Source organism: Fundulus heteroclitus, chromosome 13 (assembly GCF_011125445.2).
Source record: "Fundulus heteroclitus isolate FHET01 chromosome 13, MU-UCD_Fhet_4.1, whole genome shotgun sequence".
NCBI classification, from domain to species: Eukaryota; Metazoa; Chordata; class Actinopteri; order Cyprinodontiformes; family Fundulidae; genus Fundulus; species Fundulus heteroclitus.
Window position 1 is genome coordinate 23,029,901 of NC_046373.1, and position 18,629 is coordinate 23,048,529.

At 38.7% G+C, this 18,629-nt stretch overlaps 2 protein-coding genes across 2 annotated transcripts; both read right to left on the minus strand.

The window, feature by feature from the left end:
- Window positions 1-1,554: 1,554 nt before the first annotated feature.
- LOC110369561 (zinc finger protein OZF-like) lies at window positions 1,555-5,709 on the minus strand. Its single transcript, XM_036145445.1, has 3 exons — window positions 5,562-5,709; window positions 2,025-3,248; window positions 1,555-1,852 (listed from the first exon to the last, which is right to left on the minus strand). Exons 1-3 carry the CDS (start codon window positions 5,605-5,607, stop codon window positions 1,794-1,796), a joined length of 1,329 nt encoding a protein of 442 aa, XP_036001338.1. The 5' UTR covers window positions 5,608-5,709; the 3' UTR covers window positions 1,555-1,793.
- A 3,175-nt stretch (window positions 5,710-8,884) lies between these two features.
- Window positions 8,885-18,629, minus strand: LOC105937769 (zinc finger protein 2). The gene is made up of 5 exons (XM_012879264.3): window positions 18,291-18,629; window positions 16,254-16,446; window positions 15,927-16,028; window positions 15,445-15,649; window positions 8,885-10,439 (listed from the first exon to the last, which is right to left on the minus strand). The coding sequence occupies exons 1-5, from the start codon at window positions 18,368-18,370 to the stop codon at window positions 9,289-9,291; spliced, it is 1,731 nt and encodes a 576-aa protein (XP_012734718.2). The 5' UTR covers window positions 18,371-18,629; the 3' UTR covers window positions 8,885-9,288.

Below are 18,629 nucleotides of genomic sequence, written 5' to 3' on the forward strand. Positions count from 1 at the left end.
ACAAAAAAAAACTGACTTCTATCAAAGAAAACATTTTCAATCAAAGAAAATCAGTGTTCAAATGTATTTTTTTGAGTCTCAAATATATTTTTGGATTCAAATACTTTTTTTCTTTGATTGAAAAGTTTTTTTTTAATTGAAGTGAATTTTTTTTTAATTGAAAATATATTTTTTGATTGAAGCAACCTTTTTTTTGATTGAATAATAAAGACACAAATCTACCTTCATAGTTTGGGACTTGAACATTTTTGTTTAGTGTTTATACGTTTCAACAAAACATCATTCTGGTGTGACTTTAAACCCCAAACAATGAAAAGAAACATTCAGCATGTGTTTTATTATTTTTCTTCACCTTCTAACAGCCCGTAGTCTTCCGGTTTGAGTTCCTGTGTTTTCAGGGTTGCTGATTCCTGATTGGTCAGCTCAGCAGCTCCGTGATTGGCCGTCCAGGACTGTCCGCCTGCTGGGGCTATGAGGCTTTCTCTCTGCTCTGATTGGACTGCCTTCATCCAATCAGGGAAGCGTCTTGACCTGATTCAGTCTAAGAGGCTTTCTTTTCCATCTGGTTTCCCTTTGAATATTTCCATATATGGACTGATGTAACTAGTGCTTTTCTGTAAGAGCTGCTAATATTTGACTGAGGTTTTGATGGTGGACACATTTGTTTTACTGTTTTCATGCAGTTGTTTACATTCCAACAACTACCATTTGGTTTACCAGTTAAAAAAGTTTGTTTTCTGAAACTCATGACATAAGTTTCTTTTTCTAGCTTCATTTTTCATTTTTGATTTAGTACATTAATTTAGCACATTTTGATTTCATTTAGAAATAACTTTTTTTACACATTTTTACATTATCCTAAATGATTAACATTTTTAATTTGCTGTTTTATAATTACATCCAGTTGTAATGAACTAATTTAATTGTTTCCGTCTGGTATGATGCAGCTTCCACTTCCCCCTCCCTGGTATGGGTCAAAATACACCTATACCTGCCAGCTTTAAATGCTACCACAACATTGTTAAAAAAAACAAAAACAAAAAAAAAAAAACACTTAAAGCTCAACTGTTTCCTTAACACACTTACGGAATGTGTTTTTTGATTATGAGAATCAAGACTTGAAAACCTCTAATGTATCAAAAACCTTTGCATATCTTCCATCCATGGCTTATTTGGATGTTTAACTTTATTCAGAATCAATTTGAAAATAATGCCAGACTTATCTAGTTAGTGGAGATTTAATAGTGCATTACTTCATGCTGTTAGACAAAGAATATCTCACATCAGAGGAAGGTTTTCACATGTTAATTTGCTTGTATTACATGTATATACACACACACACACACACACACACAGTATATTTCGATATTTGGGACTATAAGTCGCTCCAGAATACAAGTCGCATCAGTCAAAAATGCGTCATAAAAAGGAAAAATAAAACGTATATTAGTTGCACTGGCCTATACGCATTTATTTTGACATTTATTTCCCACAATCCAAAACTAAAAGCTGACATTTACTCTGGCCAACTTATTAAATTACACTATTACACAACCAACTGAATAACATGGAACACACCTGGGAGGATAAATGGGGTAAATTAGCAACTCCAACCAGGAAGGTTTTATCAAGCACATTTCAGCGTACCGGCCTATTACACTGAAAGTTGTCAAAATTGCGCCTAAATTAGACCGTGAGCTTAACGGTGCTGCGCGCTAAGCTAACAGTACGACACGGATGTTTCAGAGCAACATAAAGCTCACGTTCATCAGCAAAGTTGAAGTTTGTTGTCATCAGATTGACTCAATGCTGTCGTGAGTATGAAGCACCTGGGGCTCAGCTAAAAAAAGACCTGGAATATTGCAGAGAAAGATACAGAGGGGTGAAATGTGAATCATAATTTTTGCTCAAGCAGACAAAACATGAACCTCCCGCTCAAACGGCTGTTTTTTTTAGCAAATGTTTTTGTGAAGCTGGATATCATCCGTTAACACAGCGACCTTTGCAGTTAAAATTTTATTTACCTGTATGGATTTTTTTGTGCCTCAGAAAAGTTTTTTCCCATTTGAACGTGGCCTTACAGATGGAGCAACAAAGAGGCTTTTCTCTGGTGTGACTTCTCATGTGACGCCTCAGGCTTATACAGTGCATGAAGCTCCGACCACAGTCCGAGCAGCTGTAAGGCCTCTCTCTGGTGTGGGTTCTTGTGTGCTCTGTCAGGCTGTACTTCCTTTTAAAAGCTGCGCTGCAGACAGAGCAGCTGTACGGTTTTTCTTCTTCATGACCTCTCATGTGGACGGTTAGATACGACCTGTGAGCAAAGTTGCGGCCGCAGATGGAGCAGCTGTAGGGTCTCTCTTTGGTGTGGGTTCTTGTATGTTCTTTTAAGGTGTACCTCCTTTTAAAAGCTGCATTACAGACAGAACATCTGAACGGTTTCTCCTCTGTGTGGATCCTGGTGTGCTCCAATAAAGTTATTTCTAAAGTAAAGGATTTGTCGCAGAAGGAGCAGCTGTAGGGTTTCTTTTCAGTGTGCCGCCTCATGTGATGAGTGACGCTTTCCTTTCTCTTGAACTTTTTCCCACAAACGGAGCAGCCGAAGGGTTTTTCAGCAGAGTGCCGTATCAGGTGGGAAGCTACATCTTCCTTTCTTCTGAACATTTGACCACAGACAGAACAGCTGAAAGGTTTTTCTCCACTGTGCAGACTCATGTGCTGGACTAACCCATGCTTCCACGTAAAAGGCTTGTTACAGACAGAACAACTAAAAGGTTTTTCTCCTGTGTGGATTCTGTTGTGTCTTAATAAATATGACCTGCTGTTAAATGTTTTGTTACACTCAGTGCAGCTGTGCATCTTTTCTTCTCTGTTATATATCGTAGGAACTTTACAGACTTTCTTATTTTTCACAGAGTCTAAACATGACTGAGATTCATTGTCCTCCCAGTGTCCATCACTGACGTCTGTCTCTGAATCTGAAGTTTTATCTTTAATATCCGATTCAAAACACTCATCTGGTTCTGGTCCAACAACGTCATGGTTCTCTACAGGTTTACAGTAATAAGGTTCTGAGAGCTGGGGTTTCTCATCATCTTCACACTTTGGTGGAAGAGGACTAAATGTGATCTCGGCATCCCCCTGTTCCTCCTTAATCTGTGCCGGCTTCTGGTCCTCCTGGTCCAGTCGGGGACTCCAGTTCTGCTCGTCAGCAGGAACTTCCTCTTTAACCACCAAAACCTGCTGGACGTCTGTAGGAAAAAAGACACGGAGTGGTGACAACTGTTTTTTTTTTTAAATCACATACATTTACAACTAGATACACAATTAATCCAACAAGGTAAATTCATAGTTTCAAATTAATTCACTTTACTGACCGTCATTCTACCAGTCTCTTAGGTAAAGCACAGTGTAGCAACATGTTGTTTGTAACAAACCTTCCTTCAGTCATTCAGAAACTGGTCACTTTTTTTATACAGTTAGTGGTTCTTTAAAAACAAACAGTTAAGTTTCCCGTTTTTTACCGTTTCCCAGTTCAAATTGTTAACCCAGTTGTTTCCAGCATACAAACATTGTTAAAAACAGTTCTGCATGTTCTTTAGCATGTTGCTTTTTTTTTTTGGAGGTGCTCATTTAAGTTTGTGGTGTTGAATGTACCAACCATATCACCCCCCTTACAACTTATGCGCTGCAGATCCTGCATGTTGCAGTCGGACTTGTTGGCGTATCAAGTTTGAAATGTTTCTAAATAACAGACTTGGCTCGGTCTGGCACTTGCTTCACGTTGCTCTGTGTTTGCTCATCACTAGCTGCTGTTCGTGCTCTGGGTAACCGGCATTGCAAACATAGAAGCGACTAGATCGCCGTAGCTGTATTGCTGTGTATGATATTAATAAAATAAGAAATAATTGGATCGAAATACTGGATTGGCATCAGTCATCCGATACCTGATCCAGCTAATTAGTTAATATCAGAGCACCCTGCTCTAACAATTAGGCCACCATAACTATAAATTGACTATCAATTAAAACATCACCCATAAAAGGCAATTTCACTTTTAATTGCACTGCACAGTTTTATAATAATTGAATATGAGCAATTGCACTAAGGCCTAGTCCACACATAAGCAGGGTTTTAAATTAAAAATATATATATATCTTCCCTACACCATTTTTAAAAGTAATACCACACACAGAAGTTTTTTTTTTTAGAAGTTTTCATCCACACCAACCCACAGAAATCCACCACTGGGCGTTTTTTTTAAATACGCCAGAGGCAAAGGGGGCAGAGTACCGCAAAACTAAAACTTTTGTCAGCCAATGAGAATCCAACCAGGAACGCATCATGGCGCCGGGAGGTTCGATCTTGTGGACAGATACAGAAGTTGAGTTTCTTTTAAACACCACATTAGAATATAAAGTTGAAACTCAAGACAATGTCGACTGGGAAATATTTTTAACTCCATCGTACGGCCAAGTGTATAACCAATGGTCGCACATGTATGACGCAGTGCAGCTCATTTGGTCACTTTTTGAATTGAGAAAGCTTCCTGGAGAGGAAGCGAAACGTCTTCAACTACGGAAAACAAGTCCAGTTGCTTAGTTTTTACTTTTTTTTTTTTACTTTTTTTGGAACGGTGCAGCAATATTCGTCGCAGACCATAATGAGCCGGACATTAATGTCAATCTTTTCATCAACACATACAGGGTCAAAATCGGAGCGTTTTTAACCACTTATCTCCATTTTGCATTCTTATTAAGGAATGTATAACACCATTATGTGTGGATGAAAGGCAAAATCGCATAGAAATGTCGTTTTCCCAGATATCCTGCTACATGGACTAGGCCTAGCATTTGTATGAATCCGTCAGATATGACACCCTTAAGTACACACCTTTTCCTGTTTTCCGTTTGTTTGGAACAATTGTTTTGAAACTCTCAATTTAGCTGAGAACAAACAGGCCATATTCTTTTATATTTACATTCTTGGGCATGATTTGATGACCTGAACAACAGCTAAGTAATGGCTACTAAACTTCTATTGATGGAGGTGATGTGGTTTATTACTTCCATATATTATTATACTTAAGTAGAAGGAAAAATAAGTTCTACTCTAGAGGTAAACAAACAAACAAGGTAAATGGGCTACTCGACAACATCTGATTTAATTTGAAGAGAAGGATGTAATCAGACAAACACATAACCTAAAGTGCCCATTTTGGTAATTCAAAGGATAAAATTAACTATTAAAAAGTAAGAACTTTGGGTTTCTTAAATCAAAGTTTCCCACAACATAAAGCTACTCAAACCAACAGTTGACCTCCAGATGCTAGATCAGGTTCAGTGTCTGGTGCGTCTTTTGGTTGAAACACCCTTGTTCTTCATCCAGTAAAGACGAAAGTTTAGAGGAAAATAATATTACTCAAGCAGAAATAAAAAAAAAAAGTGTGGTGATTTAAAAGCACTTCTAGAAGCTGTCTTATCAAAAAGCTACTTAAGTAAATATAATTACCACCCATTTAGGAATATATAATCAATAAATAGGCTTGAGCAGATGATAATTACCATTAAAATGAGACGTCATCTGCTTACTGGGTGTCGGTTCCTCCATTTCTCTTAGTCGCCTTTCATCCAACCTACTGTTTTCACACAATCATAGCAAAAAAGTTCCTCTCCTCACATCCCATCAGAAACAGCATGTCATCCATCAAAGCGTCTCCTGTGTTGTGTTGCACGGAGCTGATGGTCTGCTTACAGCTAGCAGGCTAAGCTAACCCTCGGAGATTCGGCTACTTCCGGGAGGAAATTCAGATTAAAGTAAAATCAGACTGTTTCTTTTAGTTTGCGTTTACAAAATACAAGCAAGGTCAACACATGGAGATTTAAACTCTAAAAACAATTGACTAAAAAATAGTATTTTACCGCTGTTACTGTTAGCAGAAAACAACTTCCGTTAGTTATTTTGGTCTTCAGAATAAAAGCGCAAAATTAATCATTTAAAATCTGAACAGTTTCAGACTTCTCATGGTTGGAGACGTGGTTACACGCACAAATACAGCGTGTAGAATCAGCATTTGTACTAAAAAACTGTAGCTGATAGATAAGGAGGATTGTTTCTGAGAGACATAGCTAGCAAAAATCAACAACAAACCGCAACAAAACAAGAAATGCTCAGCAGCTCCGTGATTGACCTGTTCACTTAGCTCCTTTAATGGAAGAAATATTGCAGTACTATTTTAGAAATAAAAAGTAGTTCACTGACAGGGATCTTTACTGGGATAGATTCAATTAAGCCAGGATTCATTCTGAGAACCAGTATTCTCCTCTTTGTGAATAGACCAGGATCAGCAGAAAGTCAAGATCCAGTCAAATCTGGAGCACCTCTGATGAATTTACTGTGATCTCACTGCCACCTAATTCTTATTTGTACTGTAGATAATCGCAAGCAAAAAGATCTACACAGAAAAAGTGCTTTATGCAGTTTTTGATAATACCAATGCTCATTTTACAATTGCATTTTTAGTATTGAACTTTTATACAAGAGCTCTAAGATTACTTTTATTTCCTAAAACTTTAACCTGTGGAGCTGCAAGCTAAAATCATTGGACTGTACCATTGTGTGGATTGAAATAAGTGTATTCTGATTTTTAATGTATTATTAAAACAGTTTTATATGTAAACCACTCCTGGGGATCAGACAAGCAGCATTTATTTCAGATAACACATCAGTTAAATAACCAAAACATCCAAACCTGATAACAGAAAAGGGTTTTACACGGTGGTTCCGCTGAGATCGATGCATCCATCCATCGTCTAGTTTAAAAAATGTAAACTTTCACCACAGATTCTCAGCAGATCTGAAAATTTCAGTTTTGTATCTCTGGCTGCATATACAGTTATACTCGGTAAACTATACGATCTGATCAGGCTCGTTTATCTGAATAAAACTTTTGATTATTAAGGCCTTAAGGTAAACATACCTTTCATGAAACCCACATTTGTGTATTTTTACTGTCTTATTTTATTAGTTATAAGTGAAAATAATCATAGCAGAAATAAAAACATCAATCTAATCTTCATGTGTTTCACCTAATGAACCGAGTTACTGAAATAAATGTTTCAGGGATGTAGCTAGCGATGGTTCAGTAATGAACCATTCTGTCGATTATTCTGACGGTTAATCGTGTAATTGGATAAAAAAAAAAAAACTGGCACAATCTCCAGATATGTCATGTAACTAGTTGGGTTTATTTGATGAGTAATACAAACATGTTGAGAAGAAAACGCAACTATTCAATTCCCTTTTGAAAAAGAAATGTATTTATTTTGCTTTAAATACAATAACATAGCATGTCTTTAGTGTTTACTTGAACATTTGCAGCAAAGGAAGCATCTGCAGCTAAAAAAGAAGTTCTAGTTCAATATTCAATGTTTCCAAACCTCACCCTAAACCGTTCCTGGGTGACCTAACATCAATACAGAGTTAGACGCATCTGTGGTGAAATGATCACAAATAAGTGCATAAACTGTCTTGCATAATGCAGTCTGAATTTTTGTTATATACTTTTTCTCCACATAACATAATTTTATCAAAATAAATTAGAACCGTTGCTGCGTACCTTTAGACCAAATTGCATTTTTTTTTTTAAATTGCACAAATCAACAAAAATCAGCAAAGAAATCCACAGAACCAAGTTCCCCTCCAACTGCAGGATGGACTGCTCTGAAATGTAAACGCATGTTTGATGTGGAACCTGCTCAAAGTTTTTACTTTGAGCAGGTTCCACCTTCGGTGATGAAGAAGGTAAAAATCCTCCATTCTGTGGCAGACCACCAGGTCTCATCCTGATCAATCTATGTTTCAACATACTTTCCCCACCCTGACCGCAGCCTCAAGCCCAACTTAACCCACACACACTTGTCTGGGGCCTTTACATCAGGGCGAGTTACACTTTTACGAAGCCTTGAGGCAGATAAGTTGCTTCAAAGAATTTTCTGTAACTAAGTTACACGAGTGATTCAGGGAATAAGTGCGTACAACTCTAAAAAAGAAAAAAGGGGGGAGTAGGTGGGTGCAAAAACAAATCTTGAAAACCAGCACTCCCAGGTACTTCATAACTTTAATCAGGGGCAAGTGCTTGGTAACCTGACAACAGCCAGATGCATGTATCGCTCCGCCTAGCTCCACTCACATACATCTGGGACATGGCTCATTGAAAGTGATTTCCCCAACCAAATTTATGGTCTGGCCAATCAGGACGCAGGGCGGGTGTTTCCTGGATGTGACGTAGCGGAGAAGCGACCGTGAGATTCCAACAACAATGGCGGCTCGCATCGAGGAAGCAAGCGTTAGCATTGATGCTGCTATTTCTTCTGTGTTGTCCAATCTACCTGATATTGTTTCATTAAAAGAACATCAGAGAACGGCTCTGAAGGCTTTTGTTGGTGGAAACCATGTTTTCGCCCTTCTCCCGACCGGATTTGGCAAGCGGTTAGCCGCTAACGAGCGGTTAGCCGCTAACCGTTAGCTATTAGCGCAAACCATATTAGGATGCCTTTAGTCCTCAACGCGGTCCGCCCGGGATCGACTCCGACCCGCAGCACTTTGCCGCCTGTATCCCCCCCTCTTCCTGTCAGCTCACTGTCAATAAAACGCGTGCCTATAGAGCCGCAAACACATAAAAAAAAAGTTTTGTTTTTCCTGCGTCGCTCTCATCAGCGTCACGGGTTAGCTTCGGTGTGAGTGGTTGAAATAGCACGTCGATAAAGATGACAGACAAGTGGCTTATCCAATCATATGCAAGGAGTTTTGATAAGCCCCAGCCTTCAATAAAGGCAAGTCCTGTGGCGGTGTCCCTGGTGTATGTGAGTGGAGCTAGGCGGAGCGAGACATGCATCTGGCTTTTGTCAGGTTAAGTGCTTGGAGCCTCCAACAGGTTTTCTTCCAGGATTGGCTGATGTTTACCTCCGTCCATCTTCTAATCAACTTTGACAAGCTTCCCTCTAGATTTCATTTATTGATGAAGCTTTCCAAAACAACCTGGCCTTTAGTGCAAAAGTAACCCCTCCCCCAAACCTTATAACTGCTTGTGTCACAAACTGCAGCAACAACAACTGCTATCAAGCAATTGGAATAGCTGATAAAATGATCCTGAAAACGTGGGCTTCTCCTTCCACCACTTAATTAAGCACCACTTTGTGCTGGTTTACCAAAAACCCAATTGAATATGTTGCGGTTTGTTACAACGGGAGAAATTTAAGGGTATTAAAATGTTTGCAAGGCCCTCACTGGTCATTCACCAGTGTGGTTTTTCACGTGTTTCACACAAGCGCTCTTCCATTTGAAGGTTGCCTGACAGATGGGGCAGCTGAAAGGTTTTTCCTCCGTGTGACTTCTCATGTGGCGCTTCAGGCTGTTGGACTGACGGAAGCTGCGGCCGCAGACCGAACAGCTAAACGGTTTCTCTCCGGTGTGGATTTTTTTGTGTTCAGTCAGATAGGCTTTTCTTTTAAAAGCCGTTTTGCACACAGAACAGCTGAATGGTCTGTCCTCCGTGTGAAATCGTGTGTGTTCAATTAAAGTTACTTTCAGGGTAAAAGCTTTGTTACACACGGAGCAGCTGTAGGGTTTCTCTGTAGTGTGATGCGTCATGTGATAGCTTAAACTTTCTTTCCTGCCAAACTTTTGCCCACAGACGGAGCAGCTGAACGGTTTTTCTTCCGTGTGACATCTCATGTGCCGGATAACGTTCTCCTTCCTGTTGAACTTTTTCCCGCAGACGGAGCAGCTGAAAGGTCTTTCCGTTGAGTGACACCTCATGTGAGACGTCACGGACTCCTTTCTTGAGAATCTTTGACCGCAGACCGAGCAGTTGAAAGGTTTTTCTCCACTGTGCGTTCTCATGTGTATAACCAAGCCTCGTTTCCACGTGAACGCTTTGTGACAGACGGAGCAGCTGAAGGGTTTCTCGCCTGTGTGGATTCTGTTGTGTCGTACCAAACATGATCTGCGTTTAAATGCTTTGCCACAATCACCACAGATGTGGACCTTCTCGTCCATCTCACAGCTTCCATCCCCGACAGGGAATTCGTTGTTTCTAACAGAGTCGGAGCCAGATTCAGCCTCACTGCTTTCCTCCCAGTTTCCATCACTGATGTCCGTCTCTGAAGAATCTGAACTTTTGTCGTCCTCATCGGTTTCTACACCTTCATCTGGTTCTGGTCCTGCATCGTCTCTGGTCTGCTCAATCTCTGGGAGCTGAGGTTTCTCCTCTTCATCTTCGCTCTTAACAGATGCAGGGTCAAATATGAACTGCATGATCTCAGCATCCTCTGGCTCCTCTTTAACCTTTGGAGGCTCTTGGTCCTCCTGGTCCGGTCTGGGACTCGAGTTCTGCTCCTCAGCAGGAACCTCCTCTTTGATCACCACCAGCTGCTGGATGTCTGGAAGAAACAAAAACACGGATAGCTTCAGAAAACAGTTCTCATGTCAAATGTGAAATCAATTAGGCTGCGCTGCCTTGTAGGAACCTAATCTAAGAACCAGAACAACTTCACAAAGCCACTTTTCTTTCCACTGCAGGAACCAGAACCAAATGCAGAATACTGGTGTAAAAATTTACCACAACAAAATAACCTGAAAGGTAGGTGGTACTTTCTGGATGGACCCTGAACTGGCCCTGAATTATGTAGGAGTATGCTCCAGATGTGTTGCCTGTGCTTCTATTTGACTCTTTGCTGCTGATACCCTCAGAACTTTCCTAATAATTATTATCATTAATATGTTCTAATAATAATTAATAAGGGAATATTCTACTCTTATAGAGTTGCATTGTGGGCTGTTACACTAAATCAGAATTTAGAAATCCAGAATAATCCAGGCTTGACATATCGTGATCAGAACATCCTGTCTTTGTCCATTTCACAAAGGCCAATCCAGGCTCAGTAGATCTAATAATAATAATAATAATAATAATAATAGTAATAATACATCAAACTTATATAGCGCTTTTTTAGACACTCAAAGACGCTTTACAAAACAATTTTTAAAAACACAGAAATATACAAGAACTCATACTATGGAAATGCGGGCAGCAGAGTTCTGTATGTATTGTAATTTTTGGAGATGAGCAGAGCAGATTGCAGTGTGACACCGCGTACATTCGTAAAAATTTGAGCTCTGTCAGAGCGGAGTCTGCGCACTCTTGTCCCCGCAAGTAATGCCGGCTCATACGTTTAAGTTCACAGTGGAAAATATATCTATTTTTTAAATCAATCTTTGGTTATATGAATCAATCTTTAAGAATTAATATGAGAATCAATTCAAAATAGGAAAATAATTTTTTAAACACAGCCATATAGGTTACTATCATATTTTTAAAAATAATAATAGTACTTAAGTAGATACTAATATATATCAGTGGTATTTAATTCAGACTAAAACAAAAACAATAAACACAAAAAAACTGAATCACTGACAAAACAAATTGGTTTTCTGATCAGTGTGACCGCTGAGTGAACAGATAAGGCATCAGGATGAACTAATCCTGGCTGCACAGAATAAATCCCCACGGTAATTTATGTGTTACTGTGTTTGTGAAACCGAGTTGAGGCTTATTTCAGCCACGTTATCTGGAAAACAACAGCTTAATTCTGTATATTGATTTTGTGGTTTTCCAACTACAGCTAAAGTTTTAAATTTGAGCAAACAGGATATGTAAAAAAAAAAAAAAAAAAAAAAAAAAAAAAAACGCTCTCAATTTTATATCTCAATACCAATAAAGATTTATATAAGAACTATCTTTGCTGCAACTTTTTAAATCAGCACTGTGGTTTCCCAATTATGACAATCACATTATTTTACTTTGTCCAACCACATCCTGCTCATTAAAGTCACCACGTCTTCAGACATCAGATGAATATTCCTTATAAATTTAAAAAATATATATTGTTAAAACGTTGCTTTGTTTTACTTATTCCTTATGTTTTAGGTTTATTTTTCGTAAGCATAAAAACATCAGTTGATGCCAGGGCGTTCTTACAGTAATAAAACAGTTTTAGAGAAGCACGAATACCATAAAATCATTTGTTTGCATTGCCATACAACTCCTGACATCTTTGCTGTCAAAACACGTGTTCGTAGAAACCTAGCTTTTACATCAAACAGGTTTTTACACTTACTTTTCGTTTTGTTTAAGACATTAGCTGCGGTGTGAATGTTGCTAAAATAGTCGGAATTTACAGAGATGTAGAGGATAAATTACCGTGCAGCCGGGAATCCATTTGCTCACTGCATGTTGGTTCCTCCATGGCTGCCAGCTCGTTTTTCTCAGTACTTTGGAGGCTTTGACACAATAACAACAGAAGCGTTTCTCTCCTTTAACTCCGTGAGAAATTGTCTGTCCTCCATCAAAGCGTCTTTCTGGCTCGCTGTGTCCCTCGGTGCTTATGTCTGTCTCCAGCTAGCAGGCTAAGCAAATACTGCTGCTCCCGGTAAGAAACCACGATAAACAATAAATAATTACTCCTCAAAGACACTAAAAACCGCCATGTTATTTTTAATAATATATTTTTTAAAAGATGACAGAAATGTCAACAACACATGGAAATGTCCAGCTAGTAAGTAGGGAAATAATACTTTTGCCGTCCACTAGCTTCTGCTGCTAGGAGACAACCACTTCCGCTGGTGATCGGGTCATTCTGGCCTTCAAAATAAAAGCTCTACTGACGCGCAGCCCAACGCTACACAGTAGCTGCGGTAACGTGGGTCAGATTAAAAGCTCTAACTCGGGTCAGAAACCTTTACAACCTGCAGAGCTATTTTTGCCCTCGGTCCAGCTATACAAATTTTGTTTAGAGCCACAAAAGTTACACATCTCTTTTAAACAAGAGCTTGTTTTTACAATATAACATAGGAGATTTGTTTAAATTTATTAATTAAAGATAAACAGTTTTATTATTTAAACCAACAGTATTTTTATGTTAAGATTTAATGCATTTTCTTCAATTGGACATTTAATTTTTATAGCAAATGGCATCAAAATGATGAAAAAGCAAGTCGTTTGCAACCTATTGACAAAGATACTTAATTTAGCTATAGTAAAATATTCTATACACCATTCGTTTCTTTCTCTCTGGAAATATTATGCATATATTGCAGAACTAAATGCATCCTAAATCTAGTAATTTTAAATTGCCTTTAAATTTAGAAACATTGACCAATCCCCCCCCCCCCCCCAGTTTTTAAGAGCCAAAGCTGAAGGTGTACAGAGCCACAGGTTGCAGACCCCTGCTCTAACTGATCAAAACCACATTTTCTGATTTTATTCTTTACAAACCTCTTAATCATTTAAGAGCAATCTGACCAGTTTTAATCAAAATAAAAAAAACACGAGTAGTGTTTCTGACAGATCAAACACCAGGCTACGCTTTTATACATGAATAAAATGTATAACATCCATCCATTTTCTAACACATCTATCCCATGTGGGATGGCGAGGGGTTGCTGGTGCCCATCTCCAGCTGTCAATGGGCGAGAGGCGGGGTACACCTGGACAGGTCACCAGTCTATCGCAGGGCAACACCTAGACAAAGAACCATTCTCGCACACATTCAGAGTTTAAAGAGGCCAATTAACCTAACAGTCATGTTTTTGGACTGTGGGAGGAAGCCAGAGTACCCGGAGGATACTGCACAGGGAGAACATGCAAACTCCGTGCAGAAAAGACCCAGGGCAAGGGTAGGACTTGAACCCAGGACCTTCTTGCTGCAAGGCAACAGCGCTACCCACTGCCACTGTGTATAACAAATCGCTAAATTCTAAACGTCTCTTTTTCACAATGTGATGATGCTCGTAGCAAGCCATGATCATCAAGCAACTGCACACGTAATTTCTGGATGGACACAAAGAAAATGAATAACTTTAAAACGTGCCTGCCAGCAAATATGGAAGTAAATGGTGCAGAAATAATTACTCAGTTGAGGCAGAAGTACTACGAACTATTCAAGTGTGTTAAAAGTCATTTATGGTAGAATTAATAATGATGAAGATGTGAGAGTTTCTGCTCAACAAATTCATGATGCAGTCATGAGCCTAAAGAACAGGAAGGGATGCGCTCTGGATGAGGTGTTTGCAGAAAAAGTAAAATTCCCAAGCAATAAATTGCTCCCTCTGCTTTCCTTGTGTTTTACTGGTGCTTTAGTCCATTGGATTTTCCCTGACTTGCTTTTATTTGTTATATTAGTGCCTATTATAAGAGATAAAGCTGGCAAAAATAAATAAGGATAATTATTGACCCCTAGCTTTACCAAGTAGGCTAGCCAAGGTCTTAGAGCAGATTACACTAAAATAAAACATTTCCTCCTTACCTCTGACAAAAGTTTAAGTCTGAACATAAGGCTATTTTAGGTATTTTTGCTCAAAAGCTTTTTTATGTGCAAATCACAAAAACAAAAAACAAATTATAACTTAGGGATTCATCCACCTATAGTTAGGATTCTTGTTGTGTATAGCCAAATGTGATTATTAGACTTTTATTTTTACAAATATCACCCTGTCACTAACGGACCCAGAACGAAGCTTAGTCAGCCTTAAGTCTATAATTGTAAACATTGGCATTTCCTCATTTTTATGTGGACCTACTTGTGTCTTTAATAATAATTATAATAATAACAACAATAAAAGATGTGAGACCCAGACTGCAGCAGCTATACCTTTGTGAGCTGCATTTCTGTCACTAAAAATCTTGAAAGACATTGTTTTTCTGTTGTTAATTAACCTCCATCAACTAAATAATTCAGTTTCATAACCAAACAGAAAACAGACCAGAGACAAGCCCTTCCAACATGATGGTTTGGTGGCAGCCGTAGACATAGAGCCACAGAGCCATGAGATAAATATGAACAGGCTTGTTCATATTTATCTGGGTTCATATAAGTTTGACAGGCTGTAGGACGAACCCTGAAGGTGGAGCATCCTAACTTTAACCCATTCTGGGTCCTACAAAGGTTTTGTATCAACGGCAAATTGGGTTGACATTCACAGAGCATTACTTGATAGACCGATGGTTATTTGACTAATTATTATATAACTTAAATGCACTTAAAATTGCACAACACAGACCTCAAGGACTGGGTGAAGCATTGGAGCGGAAGTTTCAGTGCGGCCGCCATCTTGGATGGGTCCCGCCTCCCAGAGCATTTATTTGTACTGAGGAAGCTGTATCCCCAGATAAAATAATCATAACTCCCCGAATTCTTACCTGATTTTCACACGCTTTGGTTTGCGAGAAATGGCAGAAATGTGGTTATGACATAGGAAGCTGTCACACATTAAAAATACTTGTTTTCATGCTGACATTTTTGCTCTTTAACAAAGATAAACATCTTGTATGGCACAGGAAGTTTAAACATAACATAAATTCAAAGTTGTTCTATAAGTTTATTTTACCTGAGTGGAAGTCAAGCCTTTCTTTCAGCTCCTCCTTTAAACGGTTTTGTCTCTTCAGATCCTCCAGAAGACTCTTTAAGCGGTTTTTTGCTTTCCGTTTTGGGATATTAACCTTCTCTTGGTTTTGCCTCTCCACTCTGTGCAAAGCTACACTGAGCCTGGCCTTCAGACGAGGGGGTACACATGGCAATGCATACGAGTGGTCCTAGAGGAAAAGAAGAAGGGAAATGTTTTGTGACGATTATTTCATGCCGCGCACATTTGTTTAGTGCCAAGCACTGTGTATTTGCAGGCACGCATTCTTAATTGCATACCTGCAATATCGCTGCAAGCGCTGTGAGTGTGAGGATGGATGAGTGTTTATTTGCATGTAAAAACTGTATGTGTCTGAAAATAGTTGCAGAAAGCAAGGAAGAGATTTTAATATGACCAGAGCCCCGATGTTCACAGTTGTGTGGGACATTTCAAATACAAATACTCACATCACTGGGCGGAGGTTCACTGTGATGAAAATGCTGAATAAGGTCCAATAGTTGGCTCTCTTCCGCTTTACTTAAAGTTTTGGTTTTCTTTGATGCTGCAGGCTAAAATATAAGACGCATAATACTTAGAAACAATTTAATTGAATACAACATGAAATGGTTTTAGTATTCCACAGTGTATTGTAATCCAAAAAAGATCATTAATTTTCTAAACATGCAGGAAGAGCTAACAGTAAAAAGAAGTTTAGTAAATTGTGACATTGTCTGTTTTACAAACGAATCACAGACATCTCTGTTAGCATGTACAGGGAAAAAGAAAACACCTACCCTTTGGCGTTTAGGTTGAAAATTGAAGACGGATGGGATCACACCAGTTCTAAGCCTGACAATCTGACCCGTCCTGTCAATGTCCTCTGGCTTGAAATGTTTACTACAGAGTTTGGACGACCGTGTAGCAACAAAGCCCTCCCTTCTCAATGCAACTTCCCACTGCCTCTTCAAGTCTGCGTTACCGGGAAACCTTAAAAATGTGAAGAAGAAGAAAGAAAAAAAAACAGCAAGAGCTAATGAGAAAGTACCAGTTGCAGATGTCGCACAGACGAGCAACATCATCAGACCAAGACTCCACACTCATCTGCAGGCCAGAGGCCACTCTTTTACAGAGTGACTGAAGAATCAACCCAAAAGTGGCAACAACAACAAAAAAAAAAAGAATGTATGCCTGGTTTAAATGAACATCTGACAAAAAGAAACAAAAACAAATGCTGAAATAGCAAAACACAGCCGCAGTATGAGGAAACAAGGCAGACTCCAAACTACATGGACAAGAAATGGAAAGGTGTACATAGCATTAAATGGATCAGCCCAAGTCTAGCCAGTACTAAAACCTAAAAGAATTATACAAATGACTTGCTGCAGGTGGATTGCTGTTTTTGGTATGTGGACATACATCATTTCTACAATTTCTTTCTTGCAGCATGAATAATAATGCGTTACCTTTCTGTATTCCTGATGACGAGGTCAGCCTTGATTTGATACAGGAAGGTAGTTATGTTGAAAGACATTTTGAGAAGCTAGGTTTTAGTTATTTAATTTTAACAAGATACAAAGCCTGTAATTTTGATAATATTGACCCTGAAAGACATTTAGTCACAGAGCATAACCTCAATGTTGAGCATTACTCAGACGATCAGTTTACATTTTTTGTTTTGGATCGTTTTTCCACTTGTTCGTTTTAATAGTAGGAGTCCAACTTTTACCAAATCAAGGAATGTTTACAATCTTTAACTTTTGCTTTTCAAATCATCGCAGAAACAGAAACATTGCTAAGGAATGATAAAGATATAGTTTATTATAAAATAATCCAAATAATGTCTAAAGCAAAAAGACCTTGCCAGAGTGTGTTAAAAATATTTTGTACTGTAAAAAAAAAAACAAATACAACTTAAGAGATGACTAAGTATATTGTGCCAAAAGCTAAAAACGTGTGAAAACAGAAATGTTTGTCTGTTCTTGGTGCCAGGTTATGGAATGACGTTAGCGTAGAAATGAAAATGTGTAATTCATTATTTCTATTTAAAAAGGAAATCTTAGAATATAATATAGTAAGTTATATGATTGAATGAATATTTATTTTTTGGATGAAGGTCAAAACATGTACTTTTTTCTCTTAGTATTATATTTTCTGTAATATTAAAGGGCCTCTTGTTAATTTAGAGTTGGGCATATAAGCTTTTGCTTCTGCCCTTTTTTTTTCTTCCTTTTTTTCTGTTACCTTTTTTGATGGCCTTTGTGTATCCATCCATCCATTTTCCGACAGGCTTATCCCTCATGGGGTCGCAAGGGGTGCTGGTGCCTATCTCCAGCTGTCAATGGGCGAGAGGCGGGGTACACCTGAACAGGTCGCCAGTCCATCGCAGGCCTTTGTGTATTTTTTATGTGAATTTGTAATTTGTGACTGAAAAAAATAAAATCAAACTCAAAAATTTGAATTTCCTGTCATTATTTTTAATATTTTTTCAGATGGATTATTAAGATCAGGACAGTACTCCCTTTACCGTGCTTGAAGGGACCAAGTCACGTATTATGACTTTAGAAATTACTACACTAGTTATAGTTCACTCTTTGTTATGTATAAAGGTTTTCCGACTAAATTATCGCGCCTTGTTGGCTTACTATATTTTATTTCTGTGTTTTACACTTAGTTTTTGGTCGCTTTTAATAGTAAGCAACGCGCTTTTCTATACTAACAAGATCATGTGACCGTAAGTACGATATTACCTCCAATATTAAGAAACAATGGAGCCCACAGACATGTATACGACGTTAAAATGAATAGGTAAATTTACGAGTATTCATTCTTACTTGTGAAAGGTAATGCCAATAGATCTGGTTTTCCCTGTGGATCGGTTGGTACAATTCAGCGCAGCACACGAATGAGGCATCTTCTCCGTTATGGTCCATTATGCCATCTCCAATATGGCGTCGACGTGCGATTCGGCGCTCAACGAGGCGTTTACGTATTTCTGTAAAAAATTCCAGCGAGTCAGCATCGTCAAACGAAGATGCGAAAAGAAAGAGTAACCCTAACCTTGTAGATCAGGTTGATATTTGACCACGCTGAACGTTCACTTCACTGCAAGACATTACATGACGGTCTGCTGCGCCACCATCTTGCTTTCTGACAGTTCCGCTCATAGCAAA